This window comes from Ascaphus truei, chromosome 1, assembly GCF_040206685.1.
Source record: "Ascaphus truei isolate aAscTru1 chromosome 1, aAscTru1.hap1, whole genome shotgun sequence".
Taxonomy (NCBI): domain Eukaryota; kingdom Metazoa; phylum Chordata; class Amphibia; order Anura; family Ascaphidae; genus Ascaphus; species Ascaphus truei.
In genome coordinates, this window is record NC_134483.1 from 164,797,188 (window position 1) to 164,819,669 (window position 22,482).

The following is a 22,482-nucleotide window of genomic DNA, read 5'->3' on the forward strand; positions in this document are numbered from 1 at the left end:
TCCCCTCTGTAGTTCAGCAGCCTTCCAGCCTCCTGGCTCTTGTGGGGACCCAGAGCAAACAGGAAATCAGTCTTTCATACCTGATTCCTAATTAGCATGACAGGTGACAGAAATCAGGCAGCAGACAAACTCTGGTCTGGATCTCTCATCCCTCAGTTCCAGCGCTTGCCAAACTGTGGGATGGAGTGTATGTATTATAAGGCTGCACTCCCAGGCCAAACAGGATAGAAACTGTCTAGTATCCTGGGAGCCCTATATACGGAATTTATTACCATCCCCTGGTTTCTGTCACAATATATATATATATATATATTATGTATGTGTTTCCCTTATTTTTATTTATTTTTTACAGGGACAATGGTCTTAAAGCGATTGAAAGTTTAATGCAGAAGAAAGGGAAATTTGACTACATACTATTGGAAACAACCGGGTTAGCAGATCCAGGTACCATCTTGCTGAAACGTCCTTCCCCTATTCAGTATAACCACGTATATTTCTGCCTCATTCTCTTGCAGTTTTTAAATTCCAGAGAAAAACAGATGTCAAGTAATTTTTTTGTGGGCCTCCTAAATATGACTGCCAGTACGAATTTTGTAGTTAATGCCTAGGCTTCACTTTAACGTTCAAATCACTGCAGCATTCTTATTTCTGATAGTTTCTGTCCCTCGCTATGAAATACTAAAACAAGTAAGGGCTCCTTCAAAGCATAACAAAGACCCACAATGCATCGCTCTCTGTTTAAGTAACCCAAAAAGTAGGTGTATTGATTTTACCTTGTGTTGTTACTTGGGGTGTAATACAAAAAGGTGGAGTATGGACGTGTATTGGAGGAGAGTTATTTAAGAAGGCTTTTTTTTCACATTTTGGTGGTCAATACAAATAAAAAGCTCAGTGTTTCTTTTTCTTAAAGTTTTAGAAATCACTAAAAAAATGTTCTTTAATATTATATGCAACAGTGAATAAAGATATGGGATAAGCTGCAAATTTATATGTGACGCGTAGATCCATCCATCTCAATGTCTTGTATAGCACATACAGTACACAGAGCGAACCCTGCGCCCATGTGCTTATGTACATCCATTTTTATTATCAATTATGTCCATTTTTCAATTGTGCTTTTTGTCAGCCGTGTAAAAACTTGTTTGATCCCTCCCTGTATTTTACAACATCTTTATGGGACCAATAATATGATACCTACATACAATCCTAAATGTTACTTTAATTCTGTTATTTCTTCTTAAAATGATAGAAACTGCTGTCACGAGGAGGGAATTCCTATTGGCAAGCCAGTTATTTCTCACCCAGCAGCCCGACACATTCCGGTTCAAAGCCATTAATAATGGTCATGCTGAAGTAATTTCTTTTAAAAGAGAGGACATTGATTCGGCCCTTGTTGCTCGCAAACCCCATTTCAGCCCATTTGGAAAACGATTAAGGTTTTGGGGAAAGAAATCAATAGGTATCAGGAAACCATCACGGCCCTGGCCAGATCTTGCATGGTTAAGCACGGCAAGCATCTGACAGGTATCTCAGTGTTGACACAAAGTGATGCTCGGAGGACCACATCTCGTCATGTCAGAGAGACAGGTTGTGACATGCCATTGAGCCCTGTTATCATTGCTTTCCGTCTTGTGCTTCATTCATTGGGACAGGGCCTGTCGTGCTGGCCAGTGAGGCTTTTAAACAAATAAATAAAGCACAATTCTTATAGCCGCTGTCATTGTTTCCCTCTCGTGTTGTTACATTGCAACGTGCTAAATCAGGTCATCTGAAATCAAATGGTGCGGTTTTATTATTTACGGAAATTGTGACACGCAGCTGCCGCTCTCCAAAACGTGATGGCTGAGCTAATTGATTTATGTCGGAGGGTCAGACGTTTGGTAAAAGTTGCTCATCGACTACTTGCCTGGCATTAGCTTCAATGCATTTGATGGCTATGGTGCAGGGCCTCTTTGGGATCAGGTTAGGAGCCGTTGTGCTGTATGTGTACTGTATGTAGTGCAACCATGTATACAGCGTTTTGCAGATCTAAAAAAAGAAGTCATAATACAGGGAAGAATAATAGCTACAGGAAGATGTGAATAACAAATAGAAGTAAATATTAGGGGATAACCAGAAAAGCTTGTGTTATAAGGAAGTAGAAAAAAAAACCCCATAAAATAATTGTAATATCAATTTTTTTTGTGTAGCCATTTGAATAAGTTAGAAAATGTTAAAACGAAAAACAACGCATTGCAGGAATTTCTAGCAACAAAGGGGATAAACCAACAAAAATGGATATAAAACGATTGACAAAACTGACAGGTGATGTAAAGTCCCCATCATTTCGGTTGCGGTGCTCCTGGAAGTTAGGGAACCTGAGAAGAGACAATGCAACAATAAATAATTAGGTGCAAAACAGTTTGTACGTTAATATAGAGCCTCTGAAAAAGAGAAGAACCATAGCACATTTTGATGTGATCACTTTTGCTGTCAGACATTGCATGTCCCGCTCTCAGTGAAGGGGAGATTCTGTATTGGGTTTGGTTAACTGGTCTCACTTCTGATAGGTGCGGTGGCCTCGATGTTTTGGGTTGATGCTGAGCTGGGAAGTGACATATATCTGGATGGTAAGGAAACCTCATTCTCCAAGACATGGGCAATGCTGGTTGAATTGTGTGCTTTATGTAACTGGAAGGAAAATCTGTCTGCATCAGAGATGTAAAAATATGTTTTTTAATTCATAATATTTGTTGGCCATAGTGAGAACTCAAACATAATAGAGTAGCAGCTGTATCACTGGCCCACGTGTGAATTAGATTGAGATGCTAACATTAACTGCACTTTTGGTAGTCATCTTTTAAAACCGCATTTGCCTCGTGGGTGGGGGTGGGACTTTTTGTGCTGCTAAATGTGCCACTTCGAGTGATCCAGTAGTGGGATTACATTTGTAGGTATGAGTGTCAATTCCGTTACAAAAGCATGCAAGTGTGTTAAGACATGAATAATCACTTTTAATAATAACTTTATTTCATATAGCGCTTTTGTCCCAACGGGAGCCAAAGCGCTTCACAATTAGGCTGCGGTCCCAGTCACTGCCACAGCGCACGCCTCGGCGTGCACTGTGCGAACAAGCACCGGCCCCCCAGTCACTCAGGGCCGAGTACATGCGTCGGCGCACATTCAGCACCCGCGCTGTGCTGCAAGATTCCACACACTCAAAAAAATTGTGTGTGGAACTTGCGACCGAGCCGTGGCCACGCCCCCGCCGGCGGTTCAGCCAATGAGGGCGAACCAGCCGCGTGAGGTCATGGCCACGCCCCCGCAAAAACCCGACCACGCCCCCTGCCGTCGCAAACCTCTCCCTCTCTCCTAAAGACCGCAGATCGCGGTTAGCGCTGTGCACGCGCCGCCCCCCCCCCCCCCGCTGGGCGCGCGTGTCTCAGTGATGACTGGGACCGCAGCCTTACAGTACAGTGCGTGCTACTCGTCACATAGGATTGTTACAGACACGGTCCCTGCCCAGATGAGCTTACAATCAATATATTTGGTGCCTGAGGCACAGGGAGATGAAGTGACTTACCCAAGGTCACAAGGAGCCGACACCAGGAATTGTGTTATCAGAGTCGGTGTCTTTACTCATTGGGCCGCCTTCAGAAAGTCTTTATAACCCCTGTGCATGCCCCTATGTCACAATATGTACAATTATTTTATAACTCAAAATAAATGTAGATTTTCAGTACCCCCGATGACTGATAAGAATTTACTTGCAGACATTAAAGCCCTCTAGTCTTCCCATGCTCCTATCTGCTGTTTCACCTGTCTCATAAAGGCCCACTTCACAGCAGACTTGTACAGTGACAACACTTCTTTACCTTACTGTCATTAGCCCTGCTGCCACGTTTCAGGTTGGAACTGTGATATATATATAGATAGATAGATAGATAGATAGATAGCAATGCAGGGGTTTAATTCAGTACAGAAAGTTAAAATGCCATAACGTATATGCAGATCTGCTTTTTTTTAAGGTTTTTTGGAATTTCATGGGATAGAAAAGTTTGCTGTCTGTATTGTTTATACTGTTTGTGTATTTGTTCGCAGTTCCTGGCAGATCGTTAACTCATCACCACCATGTGGAAGAAAAACAAATATTGTGTAGTAATTTGAATACATTTCAGTCTCTTATATTGCACTCATATGCTTCTCTCTCTTTAAAGGCATTCAGAATGTCCCATAAGGTTCTTCTATCTGCCCATGTGTGCACTTGTTGCATCCGTACATCTAGTTAGATCAGAACGATGTTACTATTATAACTATGTATTCTGCTGTTAGTTAAATGTCGCTTCAGCAGCCTTTTAAAATGGCTTTCAGCTATGCTGTTCTAACCCAATACAAAAGCAGAACTCCACACGTCATTGGGATATTTTCCATATTTATTGGTTTGGCATCAATGGCATTTCTGGGGGTTCATGCTTTTCCAAACCGGGGAAGACCCCATGGTTCAGGTGAGGTAAAGAAGAAAAATGTTTCTGCTTTAAATATGTAAAATGTGTATGTATTCTTATTTCACAGGCATTGTATCAGTTGTTGATGCCAAGTATGCACTGCAGGTAAGAAGCTGATCTTCGGGGCTCTCTCTTGATAATAAGGATGGGAATGTAAGTTTCAGGTAGTTAATATTTTGTCAGGGAAGAGGTTTAAGATGAGAAGTGAGGCAGAAGCCCTTGGTTGGCTGACTATAATCGTCTTATTGGCTTCAGAGCGCGCTACAGGCGTACATTGTATTGTTGTGTGTTCATTTGTTGCACAGAATCTTCTTAAACAAGTAATACTGCTTTTAAGAGGGAAATATGTATAATACAAAAAATGATTACTAAAGAAGAAGTCTGAGTTGTCTGAGGTCCTGTACAATTGTAGACATGTTGCATATTATAGCAACGTAAAATGTACTGGACCAAGATGCAAGTTTTCCCAAAACATACATTCTGGCTTAATAGAAGGTATACTGAGGAAAAATACATTTTTGATGTAACCCTTTTACATTAATAGAAGGTATCACACCTTGCATATATGCAAAGGCCTTAATTATAAACAACTTCTCGTTAATCTGTTCCTCTGAGTTTTAGTCTGTGATTATTTCTCACCCTTGTAGCGCACGCTGGTCCTTTCCGCCTTCGGCCGCGCTTATAGTCCCGGCGACGCGACGTCGCGCCAAAACAAATGTATTGAATCCGTCGCGTGCGCTTATAGATGGAGCGACGGCTTGTTCGCGATCGCTGGAAGTCAATTCAATTTGATTTTTTTTCAGCAACGTGTCGCCATAGCAAACACTTATAAGCGCGGCCTTAGACTTCTTCATCGTTTCTGAAATGCGCTTAAATGAGAATAAAATCATTTATGGGACTGTTTGATAGCATCCACAGAAGGACAAAAAAAAAAAAGATTTGAATAATCTTTGTCAACCCCATAAAACAGTTTTACGTTTATCTAACCGTTCACCCCCCATAAAACTGACAGACTATCAGGATAATAGAAACTTTCAGTTCTCCACCATTGTAAAGAGATGTAACTGTTTTTGCTTTGTGTGGGGGATTTGCTTACTTGTTCAATTCCTTTGCCTGCGAGCCTTGACCTCAATAGCTGGTTTTGATTCAAGGCCGTGACACTAGAAGAATAGGGAGCAATTGTACGAGTGTCATGCTTCAGAAGCCTGGATCATCCCGGACGTATCTGAGAGCTGGGGCTGCACAAGCACACAGCCAAATTGAAACTGAAGTGGTAATTGATATCACGGGCGATCACTGTGATGGGATTGTCATCCAGAGATCTGAAATATTCATTTTTTAATCATGGGACAAATGATTGGACATTGTGACATGACAGTTGCCGTCTGACAGGATCTGACATGCCAGAGCATAGTTTGATTCTACAACATTTAGCCATGGAGAAAAAACAATGTTCACAGATTTAGAGTGAAGAGCTCGCCGTGAGTGGAAAATAGTGTACGGGGAAAATAGCGGGAAAAAAACGACCATAAAACCAAGCATAAGACAAATAATATTATTTTGATTACTTGGCATTTATATGCCAGAATGGCTTGTATCAAATTGTTTTACAATGTGTTGCATACCCTCTGGCATTGGCACTAAAATATTTATTTATGCCACTTGTGTCTTGGAGGAAAACACTCCGTCCCTTATTTGATAGACTGTGAAGCCATCTTCCCTGTGCTGGAGAAGGCCTTAGTCCCATTTGGTTGAATGGAGCATATTAAACAGGAGCCTAAATCTATATATCTTAATTGTGGAAAGAAAGCATTGTGCATCCCTCAACGTCATTCATTGATCTCGCAGTGTGTATTTGTTTTGTTATCCCTTAGCTGTTTAATCTAGCAACAGTCTTAACATATTGTTCCTTATTGGAAATCCGTAGTACTGCAAGAATATTAATGGTTCCTAAGGGGGGTTCTGGCCTAGTGCAGGGGTCACAGACTCCCTGCACCTACACTCCCTACCCTTCCTCGTCCCAGCTCCGACTGGTGTGCTTCTAGCGAGCGCAAAGTATCAATATGTGGAAGCAGGGGATTCTGGCAGTCCTATTGGCTAAGAGTAGCCACCTGACATGCAATCCCCAGTGCATTCTGGGACTTGTAGTGCCCGTGGACCCTTCTATTGTAATGGCTGCCTCACGCACCTGACACTGTGCATGCGCGGCATCTAACATGTGCAATCGTACCCCAGATGGCGGCGCCCTGCAAAGGGAGCCGCCGGGAGCCTACCGCAACCTCCCCACGCTGCCCCCTCCTCCCCCAACCTCCACTGCCAGACGCAGCTGCAGCCAGAGGTAGGGCGACCAGGGGGGACTCGGGCTATATTAATAAGAAAGCAATGTCTGTCTGGACTAATTTGCAATAGTTGCACATTACTGTATTGAGTGCCGAGTAAATCCTACAGAGATGCATATTCCATGAAAACAGAGAAAACATGAAGATAAACTGCGCTAAATACGTTACAGTTTTTCGGAAACCCTAGTAATCTTGTGGATACCACCCCAAACATATGACATATTGTCACTGTATGTAACATGCCTACTGGGGCTTATGTTGAGAATTAAATAATATGTTGCCTTTAGATATTGGCCCTTGCAAAGTAACATAACCAATTCAAACAAAACATGGCGGTTTATATAATGGACATATGTGTATTTGTATTTAAACTGCTAGTAGCTAAATACAGTTCTCCATATAGGGCAGGGATGACATTGGACTCTGTAGTAAACTGCTCTGACAAAGGTAGAGTTAAAGGAGCAGTCCCCACTGTCCTTTTTTATATTACGTAGACTGTGGGGGCCCCCTGGAGCTTATTAGTGCCCCTCTACCACCGGGGACCCCTTAGTTTTCAAAATATTTGGGGTCTTTACCACCAGGCAAGAGAGATGAGGCCTCCGGGGTCAGTCTCAGTCCTGTGCACAACGTCACCTGGATATATCGCCTTCTTTTAGTGTTATTTTCTTGTGTCTCAAGCGGACACAACTAAGCTCCTATTATCTTGGAAACCTGGGAGTCTCCACTTAAGGTAACATACATTTAATTTATAAAGCAGTGTATTAAAATGAACATCAACAATGAAAACCCTAATCTCTTAACCAATGCTGTAAATACGATAGCGGCTGTATGTGCAAGTCAGGGGGTGTTTGTGGACAACATGTAATCAAGTTTTAAAGTTCGATAAGGAACTTGCCTAAAGTTAATCTTGTATGTTCCTCTGATTTCATTCATTCTAATTGCACAAGTCCAATAAACTGTTGAGTAAATATTAGTCAGATAAAATACTCCCTCTACGGCAGTGATTCCCAACAGGGGGTTTGCGAGGTTTCTCCACGGGGTTCACGCGAAACAATGGGAAATGACGGATCCTAGTCAGTGCAGTCTGTTCCTGAGACCCTTGGGGGGGGGGAGGAGGGGACTGCACATTTAGTAAGGCCCCAAACTACACCTTGGCGTGGCTTACAAAGTGGCTCCCGACAATGCTTTGCATCCACAGCGGCAGGCCTGCTATACCACTCGTGCTGCCTGCACACACTGATGTGCACTTTGGGGGGCTTATTAAGCGTGTGCTCCCACCATGAGCTCAGGACATTATACTGCCTGGGATCAGTCAAACAGGTTTGTTAGAAGTAGTCTGATGTGTGGGCGATAAGATTTAATAATATGAGGTTCGAGTAACAAATATTTTCAGTGTAAAACAGGTTGGGAACCTCTGAGTTACAGCGCGTCACTATTACACTATGTATGCTTGGCCAAGATCCATGAAATGCATTTGGTTCTCCATATAGTATTGCAAGATCTAGATCTTCAGTCACTGCCACAATTACAGAGCAAACACTGCATACGCTTCATTTTTCACTTTTTTTCTCCCCCCCTCCAGCACCTAACGGAAGAAAAACCAGAGGGTCTTATTAATGAAGCAGCAAGGTAAAACTCCCCAGTTACAAAAATGGGTTCCAACTTTTTCTTGTACTCGCAGCAAACAAAATAAAACAGCATTTTTTTTCTTCTTTTTTTGTTGATTATATACAAATAAAGTTTCATAGCCATTGTTGATAGTTAAAGGTGGAACAAGTGAAACACGTGAATATGTTTTATTGATACAGTATTTATATTTATTTAGAACCATACACTAACAATACCTTATTCCAGTATAGTGACTACACCTGAAATAGTATTTTGCTTTGAATGAAATGAAAACCATAGCAATTAGTAATACATATTTGATATTGATATTATTATTTTAATTATTACTTAATGCATGTTATTTGTATCACTTAGGCAAGTTGCACTGGCTGATGTTATACTCATCAATAAAACAGATCTAGCAACAGAACAAGAACTGGATATAGTAAGATCTTCTGTCCGGTAAGTAATACAAAAGTGTGGCTTTTCTAGTTGCTTTATATAAGTAAGGGTTGTTGCAGTTTTACAGGCTGAGATACAGTAACAGAACATGGTGAGTGACCTGTTCATTTTATTAAGGAGATCGAGCATCTTAAAAGCTGCGGGGTTTATGTATGAAAGCAATTTTGGATCAGAACTGGAGCATTTCTTTTCTCATTTCATTTCTTTGCATCAATATATCAAGGAGCTGGCAATTTGAGTTGTCAGAAGAAGATGCAAGTTCTTCAATTCACATATTGTAATGTACAGGCATACCCCGGTTCAAGGACACTCGCGAGTAAGGACATATTTTCAATAGCCCCATACCCCTGTGTTCATACGCTCGCTTCGCGAGTACGGACATTTATTCTGCCCTACAGACCGCCTATGTAGTGACGCGCTGATTCCCCTCGCCCAAAAGGCAAACCGCAGCTTGCGCATGTGCCTGTTATTAGCACGCCCTGAACAGCAATAACGGCTCCCTACCTGTACCGAAGAATCGATAAGTGGGAAAAAGGTAGTGCTTCACTTTAAGTACATTGTCACTTTACACACATGCTCTGGACCCATTGCGTACATTAATGCGGGGTATGCCTGTATCATCATTTGTATCCCTTTTTCTTATTGCTAATCATTCTGCAAGGTCTGAGGTGGTGTAAATGAAATGGCTAATGATGGGCTCCACTTGATTGCTTCATAGACCCAGCTGGGTCTTGGTTTATCATGACAGATTATTATTGGCTAAAACCATAGGGCGCTGAGCATGAAGCAGTAGTACTCATCACTAAAAGGGGTTTGTGTGCACGTGTATAGTTATATTTTGCCATTTTAGTCCCATGATGTACAAGGTTCAGAGGAGTTTTGCTGTGATCTACTATGTATCTCATGCCTAGATAAAGATCAGATTCTTGGATATAAATATAAAAAACATTGTGAAATAGAATATATGGGCCTGAACTTGCAGGATACACAGTGTTGAAGTCCATTCTCTTTGATGTAATGAGTAAAAGCAGTGGTCTGATTGCCACCATAAACTAAGTGGTCTGATTTCAGGAGAGGCTATTAAGAGGTAAAAGATTTTGTTATATTTATGCTAAAAGAACAGACGGTTAATGCTTGTTTTTGAAGCATAAACTTACAAGTTTAATAGAAAACGTGACTTTGTTCTGAAAAAAACAAAAGTAGTACCCATGTAATTTTGATCAATGAGTACAAAAGTCACAGGACTGAAACAAAGGTGGCAGTTTCAAAACTAAAGAGGAAGACACAGGTGTCCGGATCAATTAAAATAGATTCTATATTTCTTATGACTCCTACTGTGTTTGTACGTTAACCCCACCAATTAGATTGTAAGCTCCTCAGAGCAGGGACTCCTCTTCCGAAATGTTACTTTTAAGTCTGAAGCACTTATTCCCATGACCTGTTGTTTGTATTATTTGTTATTTATATGATAAAAAGGTGTATTACTACTGGCGGTATATAAATAAAGACATGCATACCTGTACATAAAATTGTTAAGACACCATGAATCCCTGTCGTGAAAAGCTTACAATCTGATTTTTGTGTCCGAGGCACAGGGAAGTAAATTGATTTTGACCAAAGTCACAATATGAGCTGATGTAGGGTTTGGTCCCGAGCTAGTCCACTGCGATGGCTGTGCTCTTCTCATTAAGCTTCTGCTTCAGCCATTGACTTAGACTTGAGCACAACTGTCTGCTGGAGACACTGTGTCAAAAAAAGTAAGATAGAATTTGACGGAAGATAAGAACCACTTGGCCCACAGTCTGATTGTTTTCACTGCTGCATTCTGGCTTTTGGGCAAAATATGGTCAAATTACAGTTAAATGTGAAGAAAGGTAGACATTTGACTTTACTTATCCTATAGATGTAGCCAAATACATTGTCGACTATTCCTCCAGGAAACCGCAGATTGCAACTTCCTGACCACTGCTTGCTGACGGATTCCCTGTGAGCAGACTAATTGCCCATCAGGATTAACACTGGAGGGGTCCCTGCTTCTGAACGGGACTCCCGTTGTGTGAATCCTACCCGACTGCATCCGCCTGGAAGAGCTGTGCAGTGAGAGTAGACAGAATCAGTCACTCCTTCTGCGCCCCTCTAACAGGCGGTAGCGCAGCTTTTATTTTAATAACATAGGATTGAAGCAGGGGGTCTCCAGAGCTGGACCACATATATTTCAGCACTGGGGTCCCCTTGCTTCTCGAGTTACAGGCCCCAGTATGGGGTGCTGGTATCTCCTGTGCGTTTTAAATGTCCAGGTCACATGACGCGGGAGAATTAAACCTGCAGGAGATACCAGCACCCCATACCGGGGCCTGTAACTCGGGAAGCAGGGACCCCCGCTGTGTTAATCCTGGTGGGCAATTCCTCAGCCGCTACACTTTGCCGTGATCGCTCCACGTTTGGTCCGCGGCTCACCAGCACACGTGATGCAGCAGGTTGTAGATAAAGCTGGCTACATCTGTATATTTAGTTTTATTTATTTCTGTCTTAGGTCAATCAATGGAATTGTCAAAATTTTGGAAACCCGGCGATCAAGGTAATGAAACATTTATACATGGTCTTTAATGTAATAGCTGTGCATATAAGTAAAGGTATAACCACAATCGGTGTATGCCCTGTGAACCATCGCAAGAGTACCGCTATGCAAGGCATGCAGCGGCATCCCAAAAAGTCTTTATTTAAACTTCACATGTAAGTCTGCACGGAAAGAGGTTCTATGAACTATATGCAGAGTTATACAAATTGCGCAGAGAAAACCTGTTTGGACTTAAAGTCCAAACCAACAAGAAATAAATTACTTAAAAAAATAAAGAAAAATCTTACTACAGTATGTATTTCTCTTGTACATATTTTTGCCATGACTCCATACAAGCTGTTTCGTTGCTGCAATTGGTATAAGTGAGCCTGATGGTTTTACATACATCCATAGTTTTACATATCAGGACATAATAACAATCATCTGTTCCTTAGCAGGTCTAAAAATTGGGTAAATACAACCTCAGATGAACAATAACTCATGACATATTACACCGTGTCATGATTTATTTAACAAAAATAAAACCAAAATAGAAAAGCTATGTGTGAAAAACTAATTACACCCTTACTGCTAACATAGGAATTAAGATGCTAAGTAGCAGACAGGTGCTGCTAATCTAATGCCCTTGATTAATTGATCATCAAATATACTGGACACCTAACAAGCTCCTATTGAACCCCCAAAATAACCACAACATATATATAAGCATATGAATGTCACAGAGGAGTGCTACGGAGCATGGCAATATATATTTAAAACCAGAGACAGCACATAAAACACAGACAAAGCTCAGTTTTAGCACATCCAGTGAAAATCATACACGGTACAGTGCCTAAATATATATGTATAAATATCTATTAAGTAAAATGGTCTTTTAGTTTGACATTTTTGGCCAAAATTGTTGTAAGCCCCTGAGCCAACGTCACGGCAGACCACAATTCAGGGGTCCCTAACGCTAATATAAATTCTTAATAACCTGTGTAATAACAGGAAGAATGATTTATAGTAAATCTGTCAATATTAGTTGCAAAGTTCTAAGTCTGATTGAAGCCTTTATTAACCTGTACATTACCAGGAAAGGCACTCTGTATTAGAGATGTCACAACCATCCTGCAAGCAAACAAGTTCCCCTGTGTGGAAGATGCTATGGAGTGAGCCCTTAACCATTTAAATGTGGGAGGGGGTGAGCTTAAATTAAGTAGGAGGTTGCCAACCTCCAATCAGCCAGGACTAGCTGAAACACAATTGTAAAATATACTGGACACCTAACAAGCTCCTATTGAACCCCCAAAATAACCACAACATATATATAAGCATATGAATGTCACAGAGGAGTGCTACTGAGCATGGCAATATATATTTAAAACCAGAGACGGCACATAAAACACAAACAAAGCTCAGTTTTAGCACATCCAGTGAAAATCATACACGGTACAGTGCCTAAATATATATGTATAAATATCTATTAAGTAAAATGGTCTTTTAGTTTGACATTTTTGGGCAAAATTGTTGTAAGCCCCTGAGCCAACGTCACGGCAGACCACAATTCAGGGGTCCCTAACGCTAATATAAATTCTTAATAACCAGTGTAATAACATCAGCAAGTGTGACCACCTCTGTAAAAGCCAAAGGTTTAGCAGTTTTCTGGTTTGGAGCATTCAGGTGTGTGTTAACACAATGCCAAGGAGGAAAGACATCCGCAATGATCTTAAAGAAGCAATTGTTGCTGCCTATCGATCTGGGAAGGGTTATAAGGCCATTTCCAGACAATTTAAAGTCCATCATTCTACAGTGAGAAAGATTATTCAAAAGTGGAAAACATTCAAGACAGTTGCCAATCTTCCCAGGAGTGGACGTCCCAGCAAATTCACCCCAAGGTCAGACTGTGCAATGCTCAGAGAAATTGCAAAATACCCAAGAGTTACATTTCAGACTCTACAGGCCTCAGTTAGCATGTTAAATGTTAAAGTTCATGACAGTACAATTATGAAAAGACTGAATAAGTATGGTTTGTTGTGAAGGGTTGCCAGGAGAAAGCCTCTTCTCTCTAAAAAGAACATGGCAGCATGGCTTAGGTTTGCAACGTTGCATCTGAACAAACCACAAGACTTCTGGAACAATGTCCTTTGTCAAAAACCAAACACAGCATATCAGCGCAAACACCTCATACCTACTTTCAAGCACGGTGGAGGGTGATGATTTGGGCTTGTTTTGCAGCCACAGGACCTGGGAACCTTGCAGTCATTGAGTTGACCATGAACTCCCCAGTATACCAAAGTATTCCAGAGTCAAATGTGAGGCCATCTGTCCGACAGCTAAAGCTTGGCCGAAATTGGGTCATGCAACAGGACAATGATCCCAAGCATACCAGCAAATCTACAACAGAATGGCTGAAAAAGAAAAGAATTAAGGTGTTGCAATGGCCCAGTCAAATTCCAGACCTCAACCCGATTAAAATGCTGTGGCGGGACCTTAGGAGAGCTGTGCATAAACACATGCCCGCAGACCTCAATGAACTGAAACAACGTTGTAAAGAAGAGTGGGCCAAATTCATCATGTGAGAGACTGATAAAGTCATACAGAAAATGATTACTTCAAGTTATTGCTGATGAAGGTGGTTCTATAAGGTGTACTTAGTTTTTCATACATGGCTTCTCCATTTTGGCTTTATTTTTGTTAAATAAATCATGACACGGTGTAATATGTCATGTGTTGTTGTTCATCTGAGGTTGTATTTACCTAATTTTAAGACCTGCTAAGGAAGAAATGATTGTTTTAATGTCCTGATATGTAAAACCATGGAATTCAAAGGGGGTGTACTTTCTTTTTCACATGATATATATATATATATATATATATATATAATTCTCATTATATATATAATATATTATATATAATATATATATATTCTCATAATAAATCACCATTGATATCACTGTCAACCTCACTGATATCCAAAGGCTCATCAAATGCAACATGTGACGAAGTGTGGAAGCTTTTTGCACACTATAATTTCATCTATGAAGAACAGTAATGCTGGTCTCAAAAACGAAAATCATATTTGAATGGCTGCTGCAATGTTATCCCTGGTGTATCCTGCTTACAATGGTGTCTACCACTTGCCACTAGTTGCTAAAGCAGAGCCTGCGGTTACACAGACTTTATGCCTCTATGTTGTGACTGTCATGTTGGTTTACACGGATTACTTTCATGTTGTTTTTGAGGCTTTGTTGGACCTTTTTAATCAATGTGCTTAATGCTTCACTATAGCCTTCTTTCAATAACATTCTGCCTGGTGTTTAAGAAAAGCTGGAGGCAGAGGGCTACATGAAAGGCGGGCTACTTATTAAAGCAGCATGTTCTGTTGGGGATCCCGCTCTGACAATGAACATGCCACAATGGAAATCGAAACGAACGAGGAGCACACACACACACACACATATCCAGTGCTCGGAAATCTCTTCTACTTGGAGATTAGAAATCCGAAGTGTTGCTGAGCATCTAATAATTCCAGCTGCTGCCAACAGAACTGTTTGCCCTCTCCAAGTAACCAAAGGAAAATCTTTACTACGGAAAGGAAGGAACTATTGGGTTATGTGCGTTGGGTGAAGCAGCGAAAGAGACGCGAAACAATCAGCATGCCAGAACAGGCAAGGCCCTCTGTGTGTTGGAGTATCGCCACCAATAATAAGCTGCAATGACTATCCTATACATCTGCACGCCCGGGGCGAGTGGATTTAACATCTGGGCGAGCTCTTATTGACCCAAACAGCACACGTCTTTGTTTTTTTAAATTTTCCCTGCTCGCGCTGAAAAAAAAAAACTCACCCTACCTGACTGCTGATTGGCACACTCTCCCAGGCTTTGTGGGCGTGCGGCCAGGCTGTATATGAGCCTCCCCTAACAAGCAGCCATTATTTTTCCATTTAGGACACAGTAAGTACTCTCTGTGCCTTCCCTCCTGTCCCCGGCACTCTCGCTGCCCGCAGTTATGGAGGTGTAGCGGGGGTGTTCTCCTGTCCCCAGCACTCCCACCGTGTCAGCCCGCAGGGCGGGAGATGGGAACGGGGACGTCCCTCAGGTCCCCGCTTCCCCCCGATCCCCGTGTCAGCCCGCGGGAGATGGGAGTGGGGATGTCCCCTTAGGTCCCCGCTTCCCCCCCGGTCCCCATGTCAGGGGGCGGGAGATGGAGCGGGGATGTCCCCCCAGGTCCCCGCTTCCCCCCGGTCCCCGTGTCAGGGGGCGTTTGGGGGGAGGGTAGCGTGGTGGTGATGGTGCTGGTCGCGGCCTTTCCTCTTCCCCGCCCCCCCTGTGTGTGTAGAGAGAGGGAGAGTGTGTGTGTGTGTGTATATGGGAGAATGTGTGTGTGTGTGTGTGTGTGTGTGTATATGGGAGAATGTGTGTGTGTGTATATGGGAGAATGTGTGTGTGTGCATATGGGAGAATGTGTGTGTGTATATATGGGAGAATGTGTGTGACACCAGAGGTACCCCCCATCAGTCACCCCCCCAGTCAGTCAGTCACCCCCCCCCTCCAGTCAGTCACGCCGTCTCCCCTTTCTCTGGTCTCCCCCGTCTCCCCTTTCTCTGGTCTCCCCCATCTCCCCTTTCTCTGGTCTCCCCCGTCTCTGGTCTCCCCTCTCTTTGGTCTCCCCCGCCTCCCCTCTCTCTGGTCTCCCCCGCCTGCCCTCTCTCTGGTCTCCCCCGCCTCCCTTCTCTCTGGTCTCCCCTGCCTCCCCTCTCTCTGGTCTCCCCCGCCTCCCCTCTCTCTGGTCTCCCCCGCCTCCCCTCTCTCTGGTCTCCCCTTGGCTCCCCTCTCTCTGGTCTCCCATTGCCTCCCCTCTCTCTGGTCTCCCATTGCCTCCCCTCTCTCTGGTCTCTCCCGCCTCCCTTCTCTCTGGTCTCCACCGCCTCCCCTCTCTCTGGTCTCCCCCGCCTCCCCTCTCTCTGGTCTCCCCCGCCTCCCCTCTCTCTGGTCTCCCCCGCCTCCCCTCTCTCTGGTCTCCCCCGCCTTCCCTCTCTCTGGTCTCCCCTCCCTCCCCTCTCTCTGGTCTCCCATTGCCTCCCCTCTCTCTGGTCTCCCATTGCCTCCCCTCTCTCTGGTCTCCCATTGCCTCCCCTATCTCTGGTCTCCCCCGCCTCCCCTCTCTCTGGTCTCCCCCGCCTCCCCTCTCTCTGGTCTCCCCCGCCTCCCCTCTCTGGTCTCCCCCGCCTCCCCTCTCTCTCTTTCTCTCCCCCGTCTCTGGTCTCTCTCCCCTCTCTGTATCTGGATATCTTATTTACCCTATATATCTTAACTGTCCTATACTACACCAAAATAACCTATACTGCTTTCTTCCAGATCTGACTCTCAAGCTTCAGACGGGAGACATCGGAATCCCCCCTAACCCAGAAGACAGGTAGGGAACACCTCCCCTCCAACTTATAACATTGCGGGAATGAGGTACCTGGACATTGAGGGACTGCGGATCAGGTAAGATCCCAGGCGGGATTGTTGCTTTAGATATTGTGAAGCGGGGACGTCCAGACACTGATTAAGGGGTTCAGGAAACTAGTCATTCACCTGTGGCTTTTATTTCTAGATCCAACATTTACACACACACACACACACACACACACACACACACACACACACACACACACACACACACACACACACACACACACACACACACACACACACACACACACACACACACACACACACAACAAGGACTAATTGTAGTATAATGTAATACAATAAATACATTTATGTCAAAAACTAATGTTGTTCTGAAAAGGAATTTATTAAATGTATTTTATTTATATAGTTGGGGGTGGGACTAGGGTTGGGGGTGGGACTAGGGTTGGGGGCGGAACTAGGTGGCGAGTAGATTTTTTTTTGTTCGGCGAGTAGATTGTTGGCTGATTTGTCGAACACTCTATATATATATATATATATATATATATAGTCAAGTCCAGTCAAGGAATAGTTGGATGCTACCATGACTTTTTAAAGTCATTAAAATATCCTTTTTTGTTAACTATTGAATTGTCCTTATTTTTGGTGTGCTTGACTTTATATTTTTTCGTTAGAGAAATATTATATATATATATATATATATATATATATATAATACATACATACATACAGTGTTCGACAAACCTATACATTTGCTCGCCCCGGGCGAGTGGATTTAACCCCCGGGCGAGTAAATATTGGCCCAAGCAGCACACGTTTGGTACTAGGTGGCGAGTAGATTTTTTTGTGTGGCGAGTAGATTTTTTGGTGATTTGTCAACCACTGTATATATATATATATATATATATATATATATATATATATATATATGCAAATATAGCTGTATGCTCATCTGTATGTCTTAGGCAGGTCTGCAACCCTGCCTTTCCCCATTATCACCCAGCATACAGCACTTCCACTGCAGCAAGGGATTCTGGGAAATGACATGCAAATGAGCACACAGTGTCACTTTTTGCCTCAATAACCATTTTTAACATGGTTCCCTATAGGCTTAAGCTTGCTGCATGGTCACAGCTTTGAGCACAGCCAGGGTTAAGGTGCATACCCAGAAAACCACCCACAGACAGCTGTCTGTGGGTGGTTTTCTGGGTATGCACCTTAACCCTGGCTGTGCTCAAAGCTGTGACCATGCAGCAAGCTTAAGCCTATAGGGAACCATGTTAAAAATGGTTATTGAGGCAAAAAGTGACACTGTGTGCTCATTTGCATGTCATTTCCCAGAATCCCTTGCTGCAGTGGAAGTGCTGTATGCTGGGTGATAATGGGGAAAGGCGGGGTTGCAGACCTGCCTAAGACATGCAGATGAGCATACAGCTATATTTGCATATTTGCTTTCCTGTGGAGGGTTTTTGTCACTTTTTTTACTCACCATAACTTAACTCAGTATTATGTTTTTTATATATATATATATATTTCTCTAACGAAAAAATATAAAGTCAAGCACACCAAAAATAAGGACAATTCAATAGTTAACAAAAAAGGATATTTTAATGACTTTAAAAAGTCATGGTAGCATCCAACTATTCCTTGACTGGACTTGACTGGAATTTTTTTCTTAGCACCCATCTTTGATATTTATACTTTACTTTAGACCCCTTGCAGGGGCATCCCAAGTGGCTGGACCTAATTCTCTATTTTTTTTTTTTTTTTTATATCTAACTAACGGCAGGCTTGTCACTTTCCTCTTCTGCCTTTCAACTTTTTTTTTTTTGAGACAGGAAGGGTGACAGAAAATTTGACGGAGATTTTTTTTCAATGAAACAGAGGATTATAGTTTACATTTGAAAACATAAACTACATAGTTATGCAATTAAAAATGGGGAATCTTTAATAACTGCTCTGTAGCTCGATTGACGGAAAATGCATTTGAGTAAAATAAGCTACTTGTGTAATGCTCACTGTATCATTTTGCTGATTCTGTAACAAAACATAGCTTGTGATCAGCAGAGAATGAATGTTGCAATGATTCCAGTAACACACAGGTTAGGAAATAATTTGTTCATTTTGTAATTTTTTTTTAAGTCAGTGGACTGCTGCATTTCCTGCAGTTCCCGTGTACAATGCTCCTGCAAAGAGTTGCAAGTACCTGTAGCAGACAAGCCACTGCCTTTGTTATGGTTTCATTTCCTTTTTTCCTTCTAAGGGAATCCCTTCCTTCTTGCCCTGTTGAATTTACATCATAGCAGAAACAATATTAATATTGCTTCATAAATGATCTCATATACGTTATTTAGGTCTAAAGTCCTTTTTTGTTTTTAGTTTTTACTTTTGTTTAATCTTTATTGCAATAATCATTGTCCTTGTTAATAATAGTAATGTAGGGGTTTATATTTTCTCTCTAACTGCTTCTTAGGTCTGCTGGGAATTCACTATCGAGCAAAAATGGCCTCCTTAGTTTGTCAATCCTATTGTCCCAAATGTGCTTGATGAATGATGTGGGCAAATGCACTTTAGGACCCTTTTCTCAATTAAAGCTGCAGTTCAGTCTTTTTTATTTTTTATTTTTTTACATTTATTTTTTTACTTCAATCGTTTCATGTGTGCAATCTCTAATTACCTAAAGAACTGTATAGCTGCTGGTCAATTCGTTCTCCATGTATTGATAGGTCGAAATTTGGTGACATATTAAAAGCTGGGATTTGTTTATTATCTGCTTGTCTGTCAGTGGAAGCTCATGAATATTCATAAGCACTCCTGCACTGACAAGTGCTAGAGGGAGGGCAGGGCTGACAAAGGGGTGTGCCAGGGCTTGTGACAGGACATGAAGGGGCAGTGCCTTAGCAAATGGCTGTTAATATAGAATACAAGAAAATTGGTCTTTCAAAGTTGTTTTTTTAAAAACAGAAAATGCTAAAAGTATTTTTTCTTACTACAGAACTGATTTATTAAAAAAAAAAATGTAATTAACAGAACAACATGTACAGTACAGTTGGAGAAAAAAGCTGTGTGTGCTGTGCACGCGCATAGTAAGTGAAACTTCTTTGACTTTTGTCACAGAAATTGTATTTGTGTTGGTGATGTTTTAATTAAAAATCAAAATACAATTTAATTGACCAAACGCAAATAAATTTGACTTAGAATGCGTGTGCTCTGCACACACGCCTGTATTAGCTATTTGCACTAAGTGTGAATTCCTCGTGTGTGCGGGTGACTGAGTGTGCGGTTGACTGAGCGTGACTGCGACTGCGTGTGACTGCGACTGCGTGTGACTGCGACTGCGTGTGCGGGTGAGTGTGCGGGTGACTGCATGTGCGGGTGACTGCATGTGCGGGTGAGTGTGCGGGTGAGTGTGCGGGTGACTGTGCGGGTGACTGTGCGGGTGACTGAGTGTGCGGGTGACTGTGAGTGTGCAGGTGACTGTGAGTGTGCGGGTGACTGAGTGTGCGGGTGACTGAGTGTGCGGGTGACTGAGTGTGCGGGTGACTGAGTGTGCGGGTGACTGAGTGTGCGGGTGACTGAGTGTGCGGGTGACTGAGAGTGTGCGGGTGACTGTGAGTGTGCGGGTGACTGTGAGTGTGCGGGTGACTGTGAGTGTGCGGGTGACTGTGAGTGTGCGGGTGACTGTGAGTGTGCGGGTGACTGTGAGTGTGCGGGTGACTGTGAGTGTGCGGGTGACTGTGTGTGTGACTGCGTGTGACTGAGTGTGCGTGTGCGGGTGACTGTGAGTGTGACTGCGGGTGCGTGTGACTGTGCGGGTGACTGTGTGTGCGTGTGACTGCGACTGCGTGTGACTGCGACTGCGTGTGCGGGTGAGTGTGCGGGTGACTGCATGTGCGGGTGACTGCATGTGCGGGTGAGTGTGCGGGTGAGTGTGCGGGTGACTGTGCGGGTGACTGTGCGGGTGACTGAGTGTGCGGGTGACTGTGAGTGTGCAGGTGACTGTGAGTGTGCGGGTGACTGAGTGTGCGGGTGACTGAGTGTGCGGGTGACTGAGTGTGCGGGTGACTGAGTGTGCGGGTGACTGAGTGTGCGGGTGACTGAGAGTGTGCGGGTGACTGTGAGTGTGCGGGTGACTGTGAGTGTGCGGGTGACTGTGAGTGTGCGGGTGACTGTGAGTGTGCGGGTGACTGTGAGTGTGCGGGTGACTGTGAGTGTGCGGGTGACTGTGAGTGTGCGGGTGACTGTGAGTGTGCGGGTGACTGTGAGTGTGCGGGTGACTGTGTGTGTGACTGCGTGTGACTGAGTGTGCGTGTGCGGGTGACTGTGAGTGTGACTGCGGGTGCGTGTGACTGTGCGGGTGACTGTGTGTGTGTGTGACTGTGCGTGCGTGTGACTGAGATGTGTTTTACAAATAGTCTCACCCTTTATATTCTGCATGAATACACCATGTTTGTAAAATTAGTACCATTATTATAGTGTCCTTTGCTCAAATAACTGTGCTCTCTCTTGCAGTCAAGCACAGCACCACTGAGGTTGTATTAGTACTGTGACCACTGCATTTTACAATCTGATATATTGCTGACTTTGTATAGATCAGATATTTCCAGTACACAGAAGAATGTTATATTTCATTTGGGTTGACAGTTGAGATTTGTCATACAGATACCTTGCTATTTCCTTATCCCTGAGTATTTACTAGCACTGAGATTTCCAGTGTTTAGTGTGTCCTGTTTTGACAGTCTTTAATTGTTCTGCTGAAGGCTCATGCCAGTCTGGATGGTTCCTTCAGTGCATATTAGCAGAGAGCATAGAACACCAGGAGCTGCATGCAGCTATATCTCACCATCAGAAGCAGCATTTGACACTGACTGTACCTTATTCATACACACACACAGGCACTGAACGGCTGGCTGCAAGGGCAGGGAATGCACATCCACTTCTGCCCTGTCCTGCTACTCACTGCACACACACAGAATCACTAGGACTGTGATGTTTTCAATGTGATGTCCCTCTCCCCAGCCTATTCTTCCTTTTGATATCCTTTAATGTGGACATCGTTGCCAGGTCCTCCCTCCTCCCTCCTCCCTCCTCCCTCCTCCCTCCTCCCTTCCTGTCCATCGGCAATTCAGCATGTCAGCGACACACTGCTCTGCTTCCTCTCGGTTACCCTCCATGATCCCTGGGCTCCTCTCCTCTGGCCCCGGCAGCGCTCAGTCAGCGGGACACAGGGAAGGGGAGGGAGGTGAGAGGCTGAGCAGCGGCTCACTGAGTCTGATTTAAAATCCCCGCGCTTGCTACACCTTTCATTCTAGCACCGGAAGCTCTGCGGCAGCCATCTTGCTATACCCATGGCAGCTGACGTGCGGGGGTAACAGCGGCCGTTAGGAGCGGCGCCGGCGGCTATCGCCGCCGCATGTCACAGCAGGTGTGTGGGTGTGTGTGGGGGGGAGCGGTGGCTGTTAGGAGCGGCGCCGGCGGCTATCGCCGCCGCCGCCGCAGGTCACAGTAGATGCGGGGGGAGGGGGGGGGGAAGCCATGACGTCACTTCCGTTTCACATTTCCCCCCCAACTCTCCCGTTTTACTCCATCAGAATAGGTGCCACTAAAGAAG

At 43.6% G+C, this 22,482-nt stretch overlaps 1 protein-coding gene across 3 annotated transcripts in view; it reads left to right on the top strand.

The window, feature by feature from the left end:
- Positions 1–22,482, top strand: part of LOC142493427 (zinc-regulated GTPase metalloprotein activator 1A-like) — a 73,475-nt gene that overhangs the window by 24,061 nt on the left and 26,932 nt on the right. For all 3 annotated transcript variants that reach the window (XM_075597487.1, XM_075597476.1, XM_075597494.1), the window contains 6 exons: positions 353–444; positions 2,550–2,609; positions 4,552–4,589; positions 8,406–8,452; positions 8,807–8,893; positions 11,427–11,471. In XM_075597487.1, coding sequence (XP_075453602.1) covers positions 353–444; positions 2,550–2,609; positions 4,552–4,589; positions 8,406–8,452; positions 8,807–8,893; positions 11,427–11,471 — 369 coding nt within the window. The remainder of the gene's footprint in view (positions 1–352; positions 445–2,549; positions 2,610–4,551; positions 4,590–8,405; positions 8,453–8,806; positions 8,894–11,426; positions 11,472–22,482) is intronic.